The 15,997-nt window shown below is 38.4% G+C and overlaps 1 protein-coding gene across 1 annotated transcript in view; it reads left to right on the forward strand.

Moving 5' to 3' along the window:
* The first annotated feature begins 2,803 nt into the window (after window positions 1-2,803).
* Window positions 2,804-15,997, forward strand: part of mfsd4aa (major facilitator superfamily domain containing 4Aa) — a 49,378-nt gene continuing 36,184 nt past the window's right edge. The window contains exon 1 of the mRNA XM_039748502.1: window positions 2,804-3,378. Within this exon, the coding sequence (XP_039604436.1) occupies window positions 3,152-3,378 (227 nt within the window). The 5' untranslated portion in view covers window positions 2,804-3,151. The remainder of the gene's footprint in view (window positions 3,379-15,997) is intronic.

A 15,997-nucleotide genomic window follows, 5' to 3' on the forward strand; every position in this document is an offset into this window, starting at 1 on the left:
AGTTTCTGTCAGCATTTGGTAGACTATACAATAGTATTCTTCATTTAGGAAATGTGGTTTGATGTTTTGCTGACTATAACAAAACACCATTTGCAGATATGTAGATTACAGGTTTTAATTACATTATGTCATACTTTTTCACTAAAATTACTGAAAATTAAATGTGATTATTTCTAAGATGATGCCCTACTTTATTTCAATAAAATTCTAGACCAGTGGTCTCCAACTCTTCTAGGGGGCCGCAGTGGCTGCAGGTTTTCATTCTAACCCCTTTCTTAATTGGTGATCAGTTTTTGCTGGTAATCAACTCTTTTTCCTTTCACTTTAATTGATTTGTTTTTTAAGATTTGTTTCCCAGAATTTCTTCATCGTTCCCTCTGAATTGCTTCATTTCTTTCCTTAAAATGGCACCCAAACAGAAATGAATTGTGAAGTGAGTGAGCCAACAGAAGATCAACTAAGTCAGGGCCTTAAACTCTAACCAATTTCACTCCAGCTAGTTGCTTAGTTATGCACGGAGTCTTGTTGTTAATTAAACCTATTCTTTAATTCCTTGGCTTGTTATTGCTCCGATTGTGTAGCATACATTTCTGAAATTGTTGATTTTCTCTTTTCTAAAAGCACTGTTAAAATGTTTTGGGGACCTGAGCAGATCAACACTCCTGAGACTTTCATCTTTATTTAATTTCAGTTATTGTATGATTGACATAGTTTGCTGGTCATGTTTTGGCTCATTTTGTATCCCACTAATACTTGGGAGCTAATTAAGGGAAAAGAAAATATTAAAGGGTCTGCGACAGCAAGTCAATTAAAATTTATTTAAAAAAATTAATTAACAGCAAAAAACAATTAAGAAAAGGGTTAGAATGAAAACCTGCAGCCACAGCAGTCCTCCAGGACCAGAGTTGGGGACCCCTGTTGTAGACTAATTGTGAATTATAGGAAAGTTTAAACAAATTACATGCATTACTGCAGTGAATACTGCTATGTATATTCAAGATATAAGCTAAATCATTTGACAAGACATACTGAATGGTATTTAGTACCTTTAAAATAGCATCACTAAGAGGGGATGGTCTTATTTGTGCGTTGTACTCTGTCGTAACAAGCATTCATTCATGTTTCATTTATATTTCACGCAAAACAGTTTCATATTGTTCCATTTCGTCTTGGTTTTATTACTGCATATTACACAACATACCTGATTATGGAGTTTTATATGATGTCTAGAGCTGTGTTTATATAACCTGCTGACATTCCCTTCCAGGGACAGTTACATTTGAATTGGTTTAGATATATTAAAATCTAACATTGAAGATAATTCCACAGTAAAAAAACAAAAAATAATAAAAAGTCAAAATATTGTGTGAAATAGTAATCACATTCCACTGTTACAATAACCAAAAAATGTATTTTTAGTTATAACAGATTTACAACAATTAAAGTGTAATATATTTTAATATCTCTTACAGTCACCCAATAAATTCATCAATGTTTTTTTCCGAACCAATTTAACCCAATAATCCCATTAGTATTGAATGTAAGTCAGGAACCATTCTTGGAGGTGATGCCAGTTTATATTTTACTACTGTTGTTATTATTCTGAGTGAATATGAAAGCATGTGTGAATGTGCCCAGAAATAAATTGGCTCTTCGTCAAGGTTTGGCTTCCAAAATACAGTTTGGATAGGCACAAACTACTAATGACCCATCCATTAATCATTTTGCTGCAGGGTTGAGAAGCAGTAAGCATCAGATGCTAGACAGAAACGACCCCTGGATAAGGCCCAAGTCCATCGCATAGTGAACACATTCACCTTCAAATACACGCTAGGGCCAATTTAGCAATTGTAGTCCACTTAACCTGCATGGACTCTGGGAAGAAACCTGAGCACCTGCAAGAAACCACACGAACATGGTGGAGCACATGCACACTCCACACACGCAGAACTCCGGATGTGAACAGCAGTCTCCTCATCTTGTTGTGAGGCATGAGCAGTACCACTGTGCCCAGTGCCAGTATGGGGTTATTTTGTGCCCTAGGCCAGGCTTATTAGTGCACCAACTGACTGTTCAGTAGCTAACCCATATGGAGGGCACCCTATTATGATCTGCGTCCTAGGTGAATGCCTAATTCACCTTAATGACTGTGCCACCCCATTTATAACCCTGAACTATATAATCAAGTTAAAAAATGGATGACTACTCATAATAGTTGAGAAATGTAAGGAGTAACCAGATCCTGAAATGGGCACATACTCATAATCCATGCTGGCACATCTCTGTTCTACCTTTATAAGTGGTAACATTTATAAACCCCCTAAAACACACTTTATGTGCAAAATTCTGTAAATCAACGCGACGCGTAATCAGACCTCCAAAGGAAGACTGCCAAACCCTTAACTATATGAAAATGTTACAAATTTCATCATTCCAACAATGTGAAACGCCAATTATTTTTTCTATTTAAGTCACTGAACACGTTATATTAAAGTAAAAACGAGTATCCAAACATACAGATAATACCTTTCTTGTGCAAAGTATATCTTTCGATGGTCCTAACATGTAACGCGTCAATCTTTAAAAGCCGGTCTTTGCATTAGGAATTGTTGCAGGGTTCCGTGCTTTCTTTAGGACTAGTAACACAAAGTTTGCTCCGGTTTTTTATTTTATTATTTCGTTTCCACTATCGTTTTTGTTAAGAGTTTGCTCCCTTTTCACGTATTTCTGATTAGCACAGATCAGGTGCCTATCTATGGTGCGCGCCAATTCCATTTGAAGCCGCATCCCTCACCTTCGTGTCTCTGCCTTTCTCTTTCTAAATGGGAGCGCATGCTGCCACCGTCTACCACGCCTCCGTCGGTATTTGAAGTTCTCAGGTGATGCGTGGTTGAATGCTGGATTCTCACCCGACCCGTCAGTCGCAAGTACACAAAGGGAGTAAACAAAGGTGTCTTAGTTCGCCGGACGAGTGACTCCGCGCGGGGCGGGGTCTGAAGAAAATACCGAAACAAGTTGCGATTGAAAGCAGAGGGGCGAAGTTGAAGTTAGGGGGACGCGTTCGTTTGGCCGGAAGAAAAAAAGGAGCACGACTTTGGGGAGGAGAGTCCCGCATCGCTCAGTTAGCGGCCTTGCTCCCCGTGCCTCCATAATGCTGAACGAAAGGATATTTACGCTTTTCAAGCGAAACCTGCAACATACACTGACTTATTGGAGCGTCTTCTTCAGTTTTGGGCTCTGTATTGCATTCCTGGGACCCACCATCCTAGACCTGAGGTGTCAGACGCAAGCCACCCTACACCAAATCACCTGGGTTTTCTTCTCGCAACAGCTTTGCCTTTTGATAGGCAGCTCGGTGGGGGGCATATTCAAGAAAACGTAAGTGTGGATTTTGTTTTACGAGAGTAAAGGTGCCTCTCAGCAAGCCTTTGGAGAGACGGTACGGTGAGCTTTTAAGTAAAACGAACTAAAGCAAGCAGGACAAAGATTACAGTAAATGTGGATTTTTTTGTAAACAGTTTAAAATTATTTTTTAAATAGAGAAAAAGGGGGACAACGTTTAACATGATATAAGTATTGGGTTTAACATGATACAGATATTATATCTAATATACATGTGCGTTTGTGTGTAATTGATTATATCGGTAGTACAGAAAAACATTTTTCTGCAATGCAAGACAGTATATGACAATAACGAACACTGTCATCACAGAAAGACTATTCATACGTATAAAGGTGCATTGGGGGCTCGGTTCTGGGATGAGAGCCGCTCAGTTTTTGCAAGTTCTCTCAACAAGGTGCAAAAACGTTTGTTTTGCTAGGAATATTAGTCTCCAGATGAATTCGGATTTAGTATTTAAAAATCTGATCTGTCCGTAAAGCTGTGATTTCAGCGGAAAAATTGTGCATGCCATTTATTTTATTTTGTGGAAAAACACAATCATATCGTATACAAATAGAGTACATTTTTCTTTTCCCAAGTTGTGCTGCAGTTGGGTTAAAAAAGTTGTAAGAAAATATATAATTTTTATCATTGCAAAGCAATTTTGCTCAGAATAAGTAGACTTCTAGCATTTACAATGTGAAGAGCTCTGGCAAGTTTTCATACGGGTTAAGTCGTTGTAGTGCCGTTTTACTTGCATTCTAACACAAACCCACTTCTCTGAAGGAAGTCCTATTGTGTTCAGGGCTGTCGAAAACAAATCATTCTGATGAAAGGCAAAGCTGAAATGTTGACTATGTCCCAATATTTGTACCTATTTACATTATGACCTTATACTCTTTCAATATATAGAGAATACAGTCATGATCAGTTCAAAAATAATTAAAATTGTTCAAGCATGAGTTTGTATAGTGTTTTATGATAATAATACATTTTATTTTATATAGCACATTTCCATGCTCAAAGCACTTGACAGAAATTCATGTATGTTAATCTTGTAAACGTTTATGGGGTGAAATTGGATATGCAGTGGGTTTTGTTGTCACTTTGATGTGTTTAACCCTTTAAACTCGGCCTCAATTTTGGCCGTTTTCCGATACTTTGATTTAACTGGCCACACATTCTTCATACTTAATATGCATGTTCTATATATCAAAAGGAAGGTCAGATATTTCTCTTTCAGAATATTTAACTGGATAAAAATGTATATAAATGACAGTACAGTAAGTTGCCAAATTTATTCACATTTTTACCAAAAAGTACACCTTTAAATATTATTCTTATTAGCATAAATTTTGGAATAAGCTTCCAAACACTATAAAAGTGATACATAATGTATCAACAAAAATAATGGTTATGGAATATCCACAGCTGACATGTCTCATATTATTTTAAGTAGTAAGCTTTCTGTATTAAAATATGTTTACATTAAGAACCTCCATCCATTATCCAACCTGTCATATCTTAACTACAGGGTCACATTAAGAACATGCTTTACTGAAAGCACATGCACTAGATGTCCAAATGAAGGCCAAGCATTGCTGGTTCAGAATTTATACATGTTGTGAAGGACCTATGTTGTGAGAAGAAATTACAGCACAATAAAGTTGCAAACTCTTATGTTTCTACCAAAATATAGAATGTTGCCTTTCTTGTCATAAGTGTTGGAATATACTTCCAAATACCACAAATGTAACAGAATGCATGTCCAGATGGATAAGAACAACTGGGGAAAAGGTTATAAAATACTAACAACCAATTTGAACAGTTTTACTGTTTTGATGCAGTAAGAATATTTTTTCTATCTCTACCTTTACTGCTTTCAAATAAATTGCCATATAAGGGATTTCCCTTACTAAAAAGAATATATTCTACATGTCTAAGTGAAGTCCAGACCTTGTTCTTTCAGAATAAATATATATATATATATATATATATATATATATAAACTGCTCAAAAAAATTAAAGGAACACTTTGAAAACACATCAGATCTCAATGGGAAAAATAAATCCTCCTGGATATCTATACTGATATAGACTGGGTAATGTGTTAGGAACGAAAGGATGCCACATCGTTTGATGGAAATGAAAATGATCAACCTACAGAGCCCTGAATTCAAAGACGCCCCAAAACTCAGAGTGAAAAATTATGTGGCAGGCTAGTCCATTTTGCCAAAATTTAATTGCAGCAACTCAAAATTGTACGCAGCACTTTGTATGGCCCCTGTGTTCTTGTATACATGCCTGACAACATCGGTGCATGCTTCTAATAAGATGACAGATGGTGTTGTGGGGGATCTCCTCCCAGATCTGGACCAGGGCATCACTGAGCTCCTGGACAGTCTGAAGTGCAACCTGGTGGCATTGGATGGACCAAAACATAATGTCCCAGAGGTGTTCTATTGGATTTAGGTCAGGAAAGTGTGGTGGCCAGTCAATGGTATCAATTCCTTCATTCTCCAGGAACTGCCTGCATACTCTCACCACATGAGGCCAGGAATTGTCGTGCACCAGGAGCCACTGTACCAGCATAGGGTCTGACAATGGGTCCAAGGATTTCATCCTGATACCTAATGGCAGCCAAGGTGCCTTTGTCAAGCCTGTAGCGGTCTGTGTGACCCTCCATGGATATGCCTCCCCAGACAATCATTAACCCACCACCAAACTGCTCATGCTGAATGATGTTACAGGCAGCATAATGTTCTCCATGGCTTCTCCAGACCCTTTCACTTCTGTCACGTGCTCAGGGTGAACCTGCTCTCATCTGTAAAAAGCACAGGGCACCAGCGGTGCATCTGCCAATTCTGGTATTCTATGGCGAATGCCAATCGAGCTGCATGCTGCTGGGCAGTGAGCTCAGGGCCCATTAGAGGACATGGGGCCCTTGGGTCACCCTCATGAAGTCTTTCTGGTTGTTTGGTCAGAGACATTCACACCAGTGGCCTGCTGGAGGTCATTTTGTAGGGCTCTGGCAGTGCTCATCCTGTTCCTCCTTGCCCAAAGGAGCAGATCCTGGTCCTGCTGATGGGTTATGGACCTTCTATGGCCCTCTCCAGCTCTCCTAGAGTAACTGCTTGTCTCCTAGAATCTCCTCCATGCCCTTGAGACTGTGCAGGGAGACACAGCAAACCTTCTGGCAATGACACGTATTGATGTGCCATCCTGGAGAAGTTGGACTACCTGTGCAACCGCTGTAGGTTTCAGGTATCGCCTCATGCTACCAGTAGTGACACTGCCTGTAGCCAAATGCAAAACTAGTGAAGAAACAGTCAGAAAAGATGAGGAGGGAAAAATGTCAGTGGCCATTCCTGTTTTGGGGGTCATCTCATTGTTGCACCTCTAGTGCATCTGTTGTTAATTTCATTAACACCACAGCAGCTGAAACTGATTAACAACCCCCTCTGCTACTTAACTGACCAGATTAATATCCTAATATCCAAGTTTCATTGACTTTATGCTATACTCTGATTAAAAAGTGTTCCTTTAATTCTTTTGAGCAGTGTATATATATATATATATATATATATATATATATATATATATATATATATCTCCAGAGAAGGAATTATGCTGTGTGCCCAAATTATAGCACAAACAAATTGAAACAGTTAAAAACATCTTCAGAAAAAAATCCTGAAATAGAACACCAGTTTCATCATGATCATAATTTTCCTTGTAGTGGTATTAATTCAGGAATATATGAAATGATAAAAATAATGGCATTGGAAGAGAAAACAATACTTTGCAAAAATGATCAAGAGTTTTGTAAAAAAAAAAAAAAAACTTTATTACATACAGTTGCACAAAACCCTATTTTACCCTCCCAATTACAGAAACAGTTATATAGAATTAAACAATTTTCAAATCAAAATAAATTCTAAGAATCTGGTGATGTATGCCACTGTGAGTGTAATAGTTATACACACATACATACATATACTGCTCAAAAAAAATTAAAAGAAAACTTTTTTTAATTAGAGTATAGCATCAAGTCAGTGAAACTTCTGGGATATTGACCTGGTCAGTTAAGTAACAGAGGGGATTGTTAATCAGTTTTCAGCTGCTTTGATGTTAAGGAAATTAACAACCGGTGCACTAGAGGGGCAACAATGAGACGACCCCCAAAACAGGACTGGTTTAGCAGGTGGAGGCCACTGACATTTTTTAGGAGGTAGTCCGCCTTCTCCAGGATGGCACATCAATACGTGCCATTGCCAGAAGGTTTGCTGTGTCTCCCAGCACAGTCTCAAGGGCATGGAGGAAATTGTAGGAGACAGGCTATTACTCTAGGAGAACTGGACAGGGCTCTAGAAGGTCCTTAACCCATCAGCAGGGCTGGTATCTGTTCCTTTGGGCAAGGAAGAACAGGATGAGCACTGGCAGAGCCCTACAAAATGACCTCCAGCAGCCACTGATGTGAGTGTCTGACCAAACAAGCAAATAAAGACTTCATGAGGGTGGCCTGAGGGCCCGACATCCTCTGGTGGGCCTTGCGCTCACTGCCCGGCACCATGGAGCTCAGTTGGCATTTGCCATAGAATACCAGAATTGGCAGGTCCATCACTGGTGCCCTGTGCTTTTTACTGATGAGAGCAGGTTCACCCTGAGCACGTGACAGATGTGAAAGGGTTGGGAGAAGCCATGGAGTACATTATGCTGCCTGTAACATTGTTCAGCATGACCGGTTTGGTGGTGGCTCAATGATGGTCAGAGGAGGCATAGCCATGGAGGGATGCACATACCTCTGCAGGCTAGACAACAGCACCCTGACTGCCATTAGGTATCGGAATTAAATACTTGGACCCATTGTCAGACCCTATGCTGGTGCAATGGGTCCTGGGTTCCTCCTGGTGCATCACAATTCCTGGCCTCATGTGGCAATAGCATGCAGGCAGTTCCTGGAGGATGAAGGAACTGATACCATTGACTGGCCCCCATGCTCGCCTGACCTAAATTCAATAGAACACCCCTGGGACATTATGTTTTGGTCCATCCAACGCTGCCAGGTTGCACCTCAAACTGTCCAGGAGCTCAGTGATGCCCTGGTCCAGATCTGGGAGGAGATACCCCAGAACACCATCCGTTGTCTCATTAGGATCATGCCCCGAAATTGTCAGGCATGCATACAAGCATGTGATTTATATGCAAACTACTAAGTACAATTTTGAGTTGTTGTAATAAGAGTATAAGTTTAATATGTCACTGCACTCTGTGCAAATATGTATATTATAAATCTGCCTTTTTCTGCTTGCATGCACAGTTGACACAGAGCCAGATTTAGCACAGGGATTCACCATATAGAACTGCTAGGCAAGCATTAGAAGACAAGACTGACGGAGACAACTGGGAAATGGGCAGTCAGACTGAGGAGTTTTGTATACTATTCTTGTCTGTCAAATTTAGCATGAAACTGTATCCTCTTTTGCCTTGTTTGGAATGGCATGATTCACCTAAGTGGGGGCCTGCATGTGAATAAAGAGTATAAAGCCTTGGAGCATTGCCCGGCACACCTTTTAAGCTGGCGGACGGATGTAAGATAACGTCATCCGATCCTGAAAATCCTTCCACTGTAACAGAGAAAATGGCAGACTCTGCACATGGGGCCCCCACTTCCTAACTGGGTTCTTGCCATTGGTTTCCTTCATCTGTTATGCAGCATTAAGCTGTCATTAAACAAAGCTAAGTTTTTTCTCCTGTGATTTCTTAGCGCTGAATCACTAAGGGATAGGTATCGCCTTTTTATATCATATCTATATAGATTTGGGTTGTGTAACACGCCACAATTATAAAAGAACTCATTCCAAGGCAGCTAGCGCTCTCTACTGGATACAGTTGCTGCAATGAAATTTCGGCAAAATGGACTAGCCTGCCACATCATTTTTTCACTTTGATTGTCGGCGTGTCTTTGAATTCAGCCCTCTGTAGGTTGATAATTTTCATTTGCATCAAACGATGTGGCATCCTTTTGTTCCTATCATATCATATGTGTGTGTTTGTATGTATAGTCTTATTCAGATTCCTTATCATGTGAACTATGAGGCAAAAGAAAGAATGATTGGCAGCACTTGAGAGCTGAAACACTCCTCTTTGCTTTAGTACATTAAAACCTGCTCATCACATTGATCATACCTAAAGTTTTACACTCACTAATGGGAAGTGGGTGCTCCCGACTGAAACACCTAAGTTTGGCCCACGTAGCAAACCGATAGAAAAACAGGTAGAGATATATAGACACATGCAATACGCCATTTTAATGGCAAACTATTCAACTGTATGTAAAGTGCTTTGTAAACGGATGATCTCTGATAGTGTTTATTAAAATAAGCACAAGTTCAATTCGCACTGGTGGCAATCTGATTTTAAATGGGGACACAGCGTAAACAGTCAAATTCTAGTTCTGTTGGAGGTATTGTTGTTTTTATTGTGAAGGTTTAACTAGTGGCTCTGGCTTACTCTACAGCATAAATAAAAGACATGAGCAAGTTGTTTGGTTTTGTCATTCTTCTTATCATGTCTTAAACTGTTACAAGCACCTTATGATAAACTACCATGTAGGGGAAGTTGTTCAAATTGTCACTGTATCTTTGACACAGGTTTGGATTAAGTGGGTGGGAACACGATAGTGACAAAATACACTATATTGCTTATATTGAAAAACTGTAAATGCTAGAGCACAATTAGCCTTAATTACCTATACTTTACCTAACATAACACAAAAATGAAACCCAGTGTTAATTTAATTAAGGATACAATTTAGAAACTGGAAGTAGCAGCTGAGTCATTGAAGAAGGCAAAGGTGATCTACAGGACAGTCCTTGAAATAAATATTACAGGAGTAAAAATATTCAGGCTCAATAATAGTGTTGGCAGTTTCACAGACAGACTATGAAAAAGTGTGTTTGGCAGTGTCACATATTCAGATGTAAACAGCAAGGCATTTGGGGTGACAACAATGCCAGATTGAGAGGGCATCTGTTATTTCACAGGTCTATGAAGGGTAAATGTTTAGGAAGATAATTCTGGGTTGATTAATTTTCAAAGTTTTTTAACACCATGGGGTGTTTCACTATTATTCGATTCTGAAACAAATATGATGCACTTGAACCATACATGGCATAATTGGGATGTAGCATTCAGTGTATGCTAGCATTGTTTTATGTTAAAGTATATTTAGTATGTTGAACATCCATATGTATTTTTTTCTATATCTCACTGATGGGTGATGAAGGCAATAATAATTAACAACCTGTGCATCATGTTCAGGGTTGTATGAAGTTGGCATCAAGAGATGAAACCTTGGATAAACAGATGGGTACTAACCCTGCATGGTTTGGCAGTCAATAATACTGAATTTTCGTAGCTGCTAGTTTTCTTGTGATATCATAAATATATTAAACTGACCTTGTTTTATCAACAAATCAACTTATGTATTGATAACGTGAATAAGGTCCTTTCAAGGACTGGTATAATTTTTATTTACTTTTGTCACTAAAACAACAGTAGGGTTTATTTTTTTAGTTATTAAAACCTAGTAAGAACAAATATCCGTGTTCATACAATGTAAATTTAAAGAAAAGAGTGCAAACATGAGGCAGGTAGAGCATAGTAGTATCATTAACTGTGAAAATAGTGGATGCATGAATTCTCTTTAGGACCAAATGAAAAGATTCTACACTAGACATGTTCATAAATTGACATGTTCATAAATTGCATTTTCAATTATTACACACGTTTGGTTTTTTTTAACCACTTTACAGTTCTCTTTAAGCACCCTGGGTATTCATTTATTCAAGTCTGACCTTGAGCAATGCCATCTAGGTTTTGTGCATTTTGTAAATTATATTTACAGTTATGGACATTATCACCTGCCCATGATATCTAGTATAATCAGAGTGATATTTACCTTTTCACCATTACCGTTGATTAAGGCAATTAACACAATGTACTTAATGGCCCCATGAGACGGAGAGTTGATACAACATTGCATATGTTTCACAGAGTGACTATTATTATTTTTAAGGTCAAACATTCCTGACTGCTTTTGAGAGGGGTTTTGAAATACCAAATTTAGACATCATTAGCATTACTATCACAGAACCGAAGGAGGCCTTTCATTTAAATATTTCAGTGCAGTTGTGTAAGAGGCCACTTTTGGTAATATTCATCTAAAATAACTGTACATTCTTCATTCCTTTACAGTTTTGTTGAAACCACTTTTTAATGTCAGTCTTCACAGTTCATTCACATACATGTCATGTGATTATTACATGTGACTCAGTATGTGTATTAGCTGGTAAGATCTTTTTGTCTGTTTCACAGTGCTGATTTGCGGGAATCCTGTAGAAGCTGAATATCTTTCTGAGAGCAGTGCAGGTCAGACTGAGACATCGATGACCAGTTTCAACCTCCTTGCAAACTGCATAAACTAACCTGAGGAGGCAATTAGTATAGCAAGGCTAATAAAGTCATCAATTAAACACATTCCTAAAAATTAGAAATGTTTTACTGTTGTCATTGATAAGTTTCCTTCTTTCATGCATCTATCCTAGTTCTGTTTAAATAAAGGTAAAATGTAGATGAATACCCTAATCAAGGGTATGAACAGCTAGTCCCTGAGATGTCTTCCTTGTTAGATGGAAAGTGGTGTAAAGAAATTTGGGTCTCTTTATAGTTAAGCCTCAACACAACAATAGGCATAACCTGATTGATATCTGACAAACACTTCAATATAGCTAGGCTAAAATTAGCTGAAAGTAGCTACCTGTGTTAGACTGAAATAATTTAAAAGCTGGATTAGATGAACAAACTTGAATGGTGTTGTCTGGGTGTTACCCCAGGATCCACCCACAATGACAATCATATATCTTCAGCTGGTTTTAAAAGCTAAAACTGTCTATCATTTTAAACAATTATGTTATTTAGTGTGTTGCCAAGAAAGGCCAGTGTCAGGGACATACATTCATAGGTCGGAAGCTGAACAAAAAAGTGTTTTTCCAGAAATAGAACTGCACAGCTTGGAATGTTTGCTTTCATTAATGTTCTCCCATTTAGACAATCTTACAAGTTAAAAGCCTTTTGTTGGTTTTGATGGGTGCTTGACTGAGGTCATATGCATAGCCGGCCCCAAGGTATAAGAGAATTAAATGGCTTCATAGGGCCGTGTGGCCACCAAGGAGCTACCATCTTCTCAGTCTGTCATGGGAAATGGTAAAGATGAATAAGGGAAAATTGTCAACTGATTTCCAAGCACTAACCAGCTTCTTTATCTCTTATACCCTCCCCCCACTTTGAGTGCACTGAGAGGGAAAGATTGCTATTTGATAGTGCTGATTTCTTGTAAGGGAACACCCCCTTTCCTAGTGACATTGTGAGACGTCTAAGTGTGACTTTTCAACAATGGGGCCTACAAAGCTTTTAATTCCCTCAAGCCTTAACAAGTATAAACCAGCACTTGTTATATGGCAAGATAGTTATCAAACGGAGACTTTTAGCAATTATGAAGAGTCACTGCTGCAGCAAGGTCTTTTTGGGGAAAATGTAGTCAGATTATTAAAAGGTTAATTCTTTACACCATAGTCTCAAATCTTTACATTTTTTATAGTGTATTTAAAGAAGTAATTATTACTTGGACAAAAGGTAATGATTAATTTTCAGCAGCCACCATCAGTCATTCATTGTGAGTTGCACAGGCGAATGAGACAGAAACTAAGAGTCCTCACATAAACTGGAATTGGCTGGTGTGAAGTGCTCTAAACCAATACTGTGTTGTACAAGTTAGAAAACCCAGCAGAAGAGTGATTTGGCGAAGATATGGTACAAGTGTGATGCTAGGAAAGGGCGACCATATGACTGACTTAAAATAACATAAATGGGTCTAGAGTTGTACTGGTGTATGCTGTTTCAGTATAATAAATTCTCCATGGACCTGCTTATGGTTATAAATTCAAGGTAATGAAGGTTTAAATAAATATAAGAGGAAATCCATTTAACTGTCTTAATACTTGTGAGAGATCATTACATTTTACCAATCTTTATTTAATATTGATCAATCCTTTTTGCCTGTTCAACACAACATTGTGGTGTGTATTTTGTATATGTTAGAATAGAATTCTTTGCTCCTATTTTGTCTTTAGTGCATAAACCAGATGAAGAAATATCTAGCTAAAAAAAAAAAAATCTGGTTGACGCTTGACAGAAAATGCAACAAATGTGAAGAATGTGTGAAATGAGTAGTAGGCGTTCACAATCTCTCCCTTCCACTCACATTCTTTGATCATTTGAAATTATAATCTTAGTTTATACAGAGAATGACTTGTTGCTGGATGTTAAATAGTGAACTTGCTTATTTTCTTAGCTATGGAAGTTGTTTAACACTAGATTTACCAGAGCCTACGAGAAAACTCATAAATCCAGCCCACCTTAAATCCGTTCGTACCTCTCCACCAGCGTCTTTTGTCCTGTAAATGTGCCGATTAAGACAAGCAGCTGGCTATTCCATCTCCCACAGTCGCAGAACGTTCACGAAGTTCTCCCAGCTCATGCCTTGTTTGATTATCTGGGAGTGCGTGAAGTGCTGGAGTTTTAGAGTGGAAATAATAGATTGTTATTTGGAACACATGCATTTCATGTGTATTCCGTTTCTACAGTAATCTGTGTAAACACATGGTTAAAACAGAAACTTTTTCATATTTTAGTAAAAATGTTACAAAATGTAAACATAAACTGTAGAATGTGTGAAGCCTGAAGCCCAAAGATCAAATAAACACTTTCAAAGGTTCAAGAACCGTACAACAACTTCCGTGGCGTAGTGGTAACATTTGCTGACTTGTAATCAAGGGGCCACCGTTTCGATCCCCACTGCCTTCTATATTTGCCGTTTTTCAGTAGTGCGCTACACTTATTGTTAATATTTTACAGTACAAACATACATATGGTTTGCGTCTATAACAGACTGTGTACATTTATAGTACTGTACTTGTAAAAGTTACCTTTTTTTTCACTTTTATTCCCTCACGATACATACTATAACCCTAGGGATCTGACGTTGTTAGTTTTTATTTGAAACTAGGAATAACTAGATGTGAGTAGTGTTTTGAGGCAATGGAACTGGACATTTTCTGATCTGGAGGGATAAAAGCTGACACACAAACGCTGGTGAATCTGCCTTCTTCGTATCTCACCGTCACTTCATTTTTTTTTTTTTATTCTGTTTTATTGAGTGTTCCTGCTCATGCCGAATTAGTATGCACCTTATGGTATATGATGTCAAAAAAAAACAAACAGACTTAAGTATATGACATTTTGAAGAAGTCATTTTATGACCTGAATAGTACCAATCACAAAACGTCATCGCACTAATGCAATATTATTTGAAAACGAACAGCCTCAGATCGGGTGTGAATTGCATTGGCCCTGTTACTTAGATTCAGATCATGAGAGGCAGGCAGGGTGTTAGAGCGTGATTGTCATTGATAGAATAAAACTGAAAAAAAGCTAACTTTTACAAGTGCCATAAATTTATACCCAATGTGCCATATATTTGTCTCTTTCTGTTTTTTCTCCGTGCTGCAATGTCTTTACTACATTATGACGGTGTACCTGTTTCAGTGCGCACACTTTTCTCTATGCTGTGGTTTCTATTACATTGAAAGGGCACTTGACACTGACTCAGTTTACTTTCCTGGGGAAGCGGCTGTCTTGGAACAGAAGCTTGTCGATGTTGCATCCTCCTTTTCTTTTTTCATCGCCTTTTCTAGTAAGATGCAATGACGAAGTTCCTCTGCAATATGAGCCATGAACACTCTTCTTTTTCACAGTGGCCCCGAGCATGCCTTGCACAGTACATGTGCGTTTGATCCTGCTGCACTGAATAAGCTCACGCCTTCTGGTGCACGGAGAAAAAAGAGAAAGACACAAATATATGGGACATTGGGTATAAATTTATGGTACTTGTAAAATATAGCTTTTTTCAGTTTTATTCTCTCAATGACGATCACACTCAAAAAACCCCCTCAACTGCCTGCCTGCCTCTGATGTGACTCTTAGTAACAGCTCCAGCGTAAATTCGTAATCGAGCTGATGCTGTTCGTTTTCAAATAATATTGCATTAGTGCGATGACGTTTTGTGATTGGTACTATTCAGGTCATAAAATGATTTCTTGAATGTCACATATACGCATGTCTGTTTTTTTGTTTTTTTTGACATCATACACCATAAGGTGCATACTAATTTTGCGTGAGCAGGAACATGCAATAAAACTGAATAAAAAAAAACAACAAAGTGACGGTGAGATACGACGAAGGCAGATTCACCAGCGTTTGTGTGTCAACTTTTATCCCTCCAGATCAGAGAATGTCCAGTTCCATTGCCTCAAAACACTACTCACATCTACAGTTATTCCTAGTTTCAAATAAAAACTAACAACGTCAGATCCCTAGGGTTATAGTATGTATCGTGAGGGAATAACAGTGGAAAAAAAAGGTAACTTTTACAAGTACAGTACTGTAAATGTACATGGTCTGTTATAGACGCAAACAAAATGTATGTTTGTACTG

The sequence above is a fragment of the Polypterus senegalus genome, chromosome 3 (genome assembly GCF_016835505.1).
Source record: "Polypterus senegalus isolate Bchr_013 chromosome 3, ASM1683550v1, whole genome shotgun sequence".
Classification (NCBI taxonomy): Eukaryota; Metazoa; Chordata; class Cladistia; order Polypteriformes; family Polypteridae; genus Polypterus; species Polypterus senegalus.